We start from the raw sequence: 7,821 nt of genomic DNA on the forward strand, positions 1-7,821 counted from the left end.
TATATATATATCCGTGTGTATTATTGGATGCCAAAACAATGGCGGGAAACTAAGAAAAGCAACAGGTATATAAATCAGGGATCCCAAACTTACGACGGAATTATCCAACAAAAAACTCTGTAATCCGTCGCAATATACTACTTACGATGTTTACATTCCGTCGTAAGTTAAAAAAGAATTTGACACACCCTCAAAATACGACGTTTTTTCCATCACAAGGAATATATTTTAGGACGAAATGGTTCTGTCAATAGTTGGCACAAAACATTTACAGTTTGGGCCCACCTTGAAAGTACGACGTTTCTTTCATCGCAATTAAGATACATATTTTATGACGAAAATTATCTTCTTTTATCAGTTGATACAAAAAAATTTGCAAAAAAATTTGCTTGGTGGGAACCACCTTTATCTTACGACATTTTTTCCGTCGTAATATTTTACGTGGAGCCCACCCATCTAATAAATTATGACGCAGTGATAAACTTATGACGAAAATTGTACATACGACCAAATTTTGAACATAAGACGCCATAAAAAACGACGAAAATGTTCCGTCGTAATTATCCCACTTACGACGAATGTAGTGTTAAAAATCCGTCGTAAAATTCCGATTTTTTTGTAGTATTGTGAAGATGAAGGCGAGAAATACTTTGAAAGTTCTTAAATTCATGCCTTTAACTTGGATTATACAAGCATAGATTGATGGATTTAGTTTGACTTTAGTTAAATTCAAATCTCAATTGAAATATTTTAAGGCTTTAAAATGAAAGTCGAATTCATTGGATTATACGATCTAGGTCACTAATGATTGTAAAATTAGTTATAATTATACATAAATTTTGATTATAATGTATAATACTAATCATACATAACATGCGCAAACAATCAAACACATACAAACTAAGTAAAAATGTTTAATTCTTAAATTTGGTTCTGGTGCAGAACCACTTTGGGGAATATAATTATACTGTAGGATGGATTGAATAGGATCGGAAATAGCCTCGGATGGGTGATATCATTTTAGAAGCGTATCATGACATATAGAGAGGATGAATGATGTTAGGATGAATTTTTCTTGATTTTTATATTGAAGAAGTTTCTATTAATCATTATTAAAATTAAAATATTATAAATTTTGGTCGGTCGATATTTGACCTAGTGAACCTCTTTTAACTTGTAACATTAGATATTTTTTATTATAAGTAAAACATTTTAAACACACTCATTATAGTACATATTTCGGACTTATTTATAGCATGTTTATAAATTATTTAAAAAAATTTAATTAAAATGTATAAAATATTCGATTATAAATACACTTTAAAAATAAATTAATATATATATATAATTAAATAAATATTATAAACCACGCTCATACATCACATGATAAGCTAATATATATTAATAAAATACATGTACCAGTACCAAGGTTATAAAATACACCATTATTTTGAAACAGGGCTGTAATATCTACTCCCTCCGTCTCTTTATTCTTTTCCTATTTGGGATGTCGGTACTGTTCATAACATGAGACAAATTACTAATTTACATCTAATCTATAAAACTAAATATAGTCATGAGTGATCTTGTTAGATTCGTATTCACGAGTACTTTAATACAGTGAAGTTTTTATTTTTAATGCTACTACGAAATGAAAGATATTAACGATTAAAAATATATGTTGGCAAACGTGAAAAGTACAAACAGGAAAAGTATTTAGAGACGGAGGGAGTATCAAATATTGGCCATGTGATTGATGTTCTTTCTACCTTGAAATGCTACGATGATGATTCGGTAAGAAGTTGGTGTTATTTATTAGACGCAAAGAATCTTGAAACATCAACAATAATCAACTCGCTGACTATTTTTTGAAAAAAAAAAAAATCAATAATGAAAAGCCATACGGCATCTACAGATATAATCGAAATTGAACAAACGCATAATCATGTCGCTGTTGAATCCTTCCTTCTTCGGTAGGCAACCAAGCGATTTTTTGAAGAGATATGTACATGCTGTAATACTCCCAATGTTGTTTTGAGCAATCGACCATAAATATATCACCATACAAACCTTTATCACTGAATCAGCACCATGAAAATCCTGCAGATCTGTAATCCCGGACATGATGAACACACAAAATCCAAATAAAAACCTAACTCTCACCAGGAGAGACCAAACAAAACCCAAATAAATTGAGAACTTATTCAAGAAAACAAGATATTAATTAATAATAATAATATAAGAAGGCAAGATTGGGGCTTTCCACCGGTGAAAGCCGATGGAAGCTCCTCGGATGAATGGCAGAGGCGGCTTTAGGGTTTTGAAGAGAGAGTTTTTATCCCTAGCTAGTTATTGTTCAACTCGCTGACTATTAATCATTATGAAGTAAAAATAAAATGGATAACTTCGAAATTAAGGTGTACACTACTGACTAATTAAAAACACGAAACGGTATATATGTGAGAGAAACAGCTCATGTTTTTACCTAATACAAGACCTAGTTGAACACTACAATTAAGAGCTGTATAAAATATATGGTTCATTGGACTAGAATGCAAAGTTTTACGTAGACTTTTCTCAAAGATGCACTTTTTGACCAGTCTTTCATGCAAAAACGTTGTCCGTATATAAAAATTACATAAAAACACTATAAATTATTAATCTTCAATACGCAAGCAAACATCTTATTATAGTCCATGTGCTGGAAAATATGTATTGCTTTCGATTCTTTTAGGCGGATATTTGATAAATATATGAATTAAGTCTGAGTAGTCAATTATACACTCTAAAGATTAAAGTTTTAATTTTAGTGTTGTGTTTCCTGAGGTAAATTATTAGAATGAGTATAATGACCTGTTCGGGAACACAAGATTTCATTTAAAATTCCAAATTGAATCAAATAATATTTTTTTTTTGTTTTTTGAACTAGGAATCAAATAACTTGTTTAAGAATTTGAATTTGGATCTAGATTTCATTTGAGATCCACACATTCAAATGTTAGTATATTTGAAATGAAATAAATGTTTTCAAACGGCCCCTAATATTTAAAGGGTCTTCCTAAGTCCACACACTAATAATTATTTTTTGGTGAGGTGGAGGGCTTTTATTGGTAATTTTTGTGTACATGCAAGAAGCCATGATTATTAATGAGGTTTTGGCTAATAAAAGCCCTCTACCTCACCAAAAAGTATGGGCACACTAGAAAATTCGTAATTTAATTATGTTATTAGTAAATGTTATTAATTTGAATTGAACTTTCATTGCTATTATTTTATTTTATTTTTGCCAGACATTGCTCTATTATTAAATAAATATACTTTCAATAAAATTTCCGATTCTTGGGCCACGTCTGTCACTTTCATTATTATATGGTTAATTCGGGATTTGAAACAGTTCCCGATTTCAATTCAAGTTAAAAATTTCTTCTAAATTTTATATCAAATTTAAAACTGAAAATTCAATTGAACAGAACTCAGTTAAAAATAAAATTAATTGATATGATTGTATTTAATTCTATTAAAGGCACAAACAAGGAGTAATACCGTATTAATTAACGCATGATAGTAACACAAGTACTCTACACAACTGTAGGATCTCGCTTTTCAAAGAGCTGGTAAAACAAAACTTCCTGATCGGTTTATGTATTTTTCGACACAAACCACTACAATTTGTAAATAAACAAAAATTGACTTTTCAAATCATTCGACGCGTGGTTTTGCCGGGTTGTATCCTATATCTTATAAAATTACAGTGACTTTTTTATTCTAGATATCAAATTGATTTGGTAAAGAACAATAGATATTCAATAACTTTTCTTACACGTGACAAAGACAAAATCTTAAACTAATTTTAACGGGAGAGTACTTCTTAAGAATAATAAGATAAATTCATTTGTTTGAACATTTATAGCTGGTCTGAGTTTCAAATTGTCCCTATAAATACCCATGTCTATTTCTTAAAATTTCAATATACAAAAAACGCACAGTTAACTACAAGCAGTTTTCAGTTCTCAACATGAAAATTTTCTCACTTCAAGTTTTCGGGTTCTTGTTTCTCGTTAGCGTTTTTGCTTCCGAAGCTGCGGTTCGCCGTGCTACATTCGTGGTATGTAGCGCAATTTTTAGTGTCTTTTCGTATTTTATCTCGTTCTTCACACACACATTTATACATAAGTTGACAGTCTTGTCAGAATTATAACAAAATTTCAATATTTTTGATGTCTTTTCATATTCCATCTCGTTCTTCAGACACACATTTATACATAGGCTGAGAGTCTTGTCAGAATTATAACAAAATTTTAATATTTTTTGTGTCTTTTCGTAATCCATCTCGTTCTTCACACACACATTTATACATAGGCTGATAGTCTTGTCAAAATTATAACAAAATTTTAACATGTTCAGCAGTTGAAAAACACGGAATATATTAGCTTAGCCACTCGATATTTATCCAACAATAAAAAATGAGTAGATTGTATAACCCGTCCTTGGCGGCTGCCAGGAACGACCCTTGTACATATTGCAGGTAATTAAGTACAATATATGCATGATATGCAGGTGCAAGAAACTTCGTACACAAGGCTCTGCGATACGAAGAAAATCTTAACGGTTAACGGCCAGTATCCTGGTCCGACACTGTATGCTGAAACCGGTGATACGATAATCGTCGATGTCCAAAACAAAGGAAACCAAAACATAACCCTTCACTGGTAAGAAATATATAGCGCATATGTCTCTCGGAATATACAAGGTATGTTTGGCGGCTGCTAGCTGATACACGTAATATTTGATTGTTGTGCAGGCATGGAGTGAAACAGCCTAGAAATCCGTGGACGGACGGCCCGGAATTCATAACCCAGTGTCCGATAAAACCAGGAGGAAGATTTAGCCAACGGGTTATATTATCCGACGAGGAAGGAACATTGTGGTGGCATGCTCACAGTGACTGGTCACGAGCCACCGTGCATGGAGCCATTGTTATTCGCCCCAAGCAGGGAACTAACTATCCCTTCCCTAAGCCTCACAAAGAAGTGCCTTTAATTTTAGGTACAGTTTTTACACTAACATTGATTTTCCCACACATTGATGACCGAGGATCTCACGTGAAAATGTGTTCTCCATTGAGCGCGACTTTGCTATCTTAAATATTCTTTGATGTTGGTACAAAATTTCTGGGATTTTTTTTTCTTCTGAATTCGCGAGTACAGTAATCTTGAAATATCTGGATGTTTGTATGTATGTAGGGGACTGGTGGAAGAGTGACATAGAGGAGGTTTTGCAAGAGTTTATAAGGACAGGTGGAGACCCAAATGCCTCTGATGCTCTTACTATCAATGGTCAACCTGGCGATTTTTATAATTGTTCCAAACAAGGTTCATTTCTCAATTATAATTACTTCATGCGAAAATTCATTATAGCTTAATATTGTAAAACAAAATTTTACTGTTATTATAAATCTATAGTTGACATTATACTAAACCTAAAGTTTTTAAGAACTAGTTCAACCACAACGCGCTTATGACAAAATAGTTTGCGTGATGCTTTTCAGAATTGATGATCATGAAGTCATCTTTAGATAATTATCTTTAGACATATTTCAACATAAAATTGAAATTGTTTTTGTAAATATAGGAAGCTGAATTCTATTATACTATTGAAATGTCATCAAACTATCATATATAAATATTTCATACAAAAATACGGGTGCCCCACTCCTCGTAGTCGACTGCCACGGACAGTTTAACTGGCCCTTGATTTCTGGATCGTAAAATGAATATCCAGCGTTCAGGATTATAACAAAAATTTAGCACGTCACGCGCGTTATAACTGTTGGACAGACATTGGTTCAAGTGCTAAACATAAAAAAAGATATGTTATAATCCTGACTGCTGAGTATTCATTTTATGATCGAGAAAACTAATGCTGGTTACACCGTCCGTGGCACCAGCACCATAAAAATACATACGTTAGATTCCCTTCTCTTTCAGTTGCCTTAATTTGTAGGCTAAAAACAAATTATTGCTAGAAGACACTAATTTCTAATTCCGTGTTTCAATCACAATGCAGACACATTCAAGTTAATTGTAGACTATGGAAAAACCTACATGCTCCGAATGATCAACGCGGGAATGAACAACATCCTCTTCTTCGGAATAGCAAATCACACCTTCACAATCGTCGGCCAGGATGCCGCATACGTTAAGCCCTTCAAATCCGATTACATCACGATCACCCCGGGCCAAACCCTCGACGTCTTAGTCGAAGCAAATCAACCCCCTAACCATTACTACATGGCTTCTAAAGTCTACATTGGTGCTGGTTTAGCACCTTTCGTCAGATCCACCACCACAGCCGTACTCGAATACCGCGGAAACTACACTGCCTCCTCACCACCGCCGTTGCCTATTCTTCCAAACATCACTAATTCAACGGCGCCACAAAGTTTTAGTGCCAACCTTCGAAGTTTGGCCAGCGCGGATCACCCTATAAAAGTACCAGTAAATGTAGACCAGAAGTTTTTGTTCACGGTTTCTGTGAATTTCGTACCGTGCAACAATACGACTGATTGTCGTACTGCAAATAATCAGAGATTCAGGGCGAGTATAAACAACATTACGTTTCAGTCTCCGAAGATTGATATATTGGAGGCCTATTACAGAGGCATTAATGGTGTGTATGGGGATGATTTCCCAGCGAATCCGCCTCTGGAATTCGATTACACTGCGGATAATCTTTCAGCTGCACTGCGGATACCGAGAAACGGCACTGAAGTGAGGGTTATACCGTTTAATACGACAGTGGAACTTGTTTATCAAGGAACCAATTTGCTAAGGGGCATAGAACATCCTATGCATCTGCATGGATATAGTTTCTTTGTCGTCGGTACCGGGCTCGGAAATTTTGATAGAGAGGAGGATCCTAAGCGGTACAATCTTGTTGATCCGCCGCTGGTGAATACTATTTCTGTTCCTAGAAATGGTTGGACAGCGATCAGGTTCACGGCAGATAATCCAGGTAATTTAGTGTTTGCCGACCGAATTTGCGGTCTTAATCGTATTTCTTGTAGTGTTTTCAGCTCGGATCTAGTAAGATTCATAGGAACGTGCTCTCTTTAAAAAATTGATATTTTTTCATCATTCTAAATCTTATAAAATTATAGAAATATTCCTATAAAATTTTAAGAATAAATAAATTTTGTCGAAAATTTATTTTGTGCGCCCCAGAATTCGGATCCTAGATCCGCCCCTGAGTTGGGATGATTTTGAGATAAGTAAACTTTACAGACTTAATAAAGTTGTTAAATTTCAGGTGTGTGGCTGATGCATTGCCATTTTGAGCGACACATAACTTGGGGAATGGAGATGACTTTCATTGTGAGGAATGGAAAGCGGTCTGAGCAAAAAATCTTGTCACGACCTTCTGACATGCCACCATGTTGATCCAAGATGTGCATGCCTCATCACGGTTGAAAACTTGAGGTTGCATGATATGACTTAGAGTACTTGGTCAGCTAATTATTATTCTTTGAATTGTTGTAATAATCGTCATCTTCTCGTCAAAGGAAAAGATCTTGTAAAGTTGTAATAACGATAGGGTAATATGTCGAACATGATTGTTTGAATTCGTCAGTTTCATTATTTGTATCAACTATTATTCTGTGCTCTGGTTCAATAAAACATATGATATTCTTTCTTCCCGGTCTTCTCCGACTTCTGATAGTTAAACTCATCATGCATCTTATGTAATTAATACATGTAATATGTAGTATAAATTATTTATTTTTGATCAATCTCGGTCAAGTATGAAACCGGTTGAATATAA

The 7,821-nt window shown here is 34.1% G+C and overlaps 1 protein-coding gene across 1 annotated transcript; it reads left to right on the plus strand.

The window, feature by feature from the left end:
• Positions 1-3,972: 3,972 nt before the first annotated feature.
• LOC108217728 (laccase-14) lies at positions 3,973-7,693 on the plus strand. The gene is made up of 6 exons (XM_017390607.2): positions 3,973-4,105; positions 4,558-4,709; positions 4,802-5,046; positions 5,244-5,372; positions 6,067-7,014; positions 7,309-7,693. Exons 1-6 carry the CDS (start codon positions 4,016-4,018, stop codon positions 7,437-7,439), a joined length of 1,695 nt encoding a protein of 564 aa, XP_017246096.1. The 5' UTR covers positions 3,973-4,015; the 3' UTR covers positions 7,440-7,693.
• The last annotated feature ends 128 nt before the right edge of the window (positions 7,694-7,821 follow it).

The sequence above is a fragment of the Daucus carota genome, chromosome 4 (genome assembly GCF_001625215.2).
Source record: "Daucus carota subsp. sativus chromosome 4, DH1 v3.0, whole genome shotgun sequence".
Classification (NCBI taxonomy): domain Eukaryota; kingdom Viridiplantae; phylum Streptophyta; class Magnoliopsida; order Apiales; family Apiaceae; genus Daucus; species Daucus carota.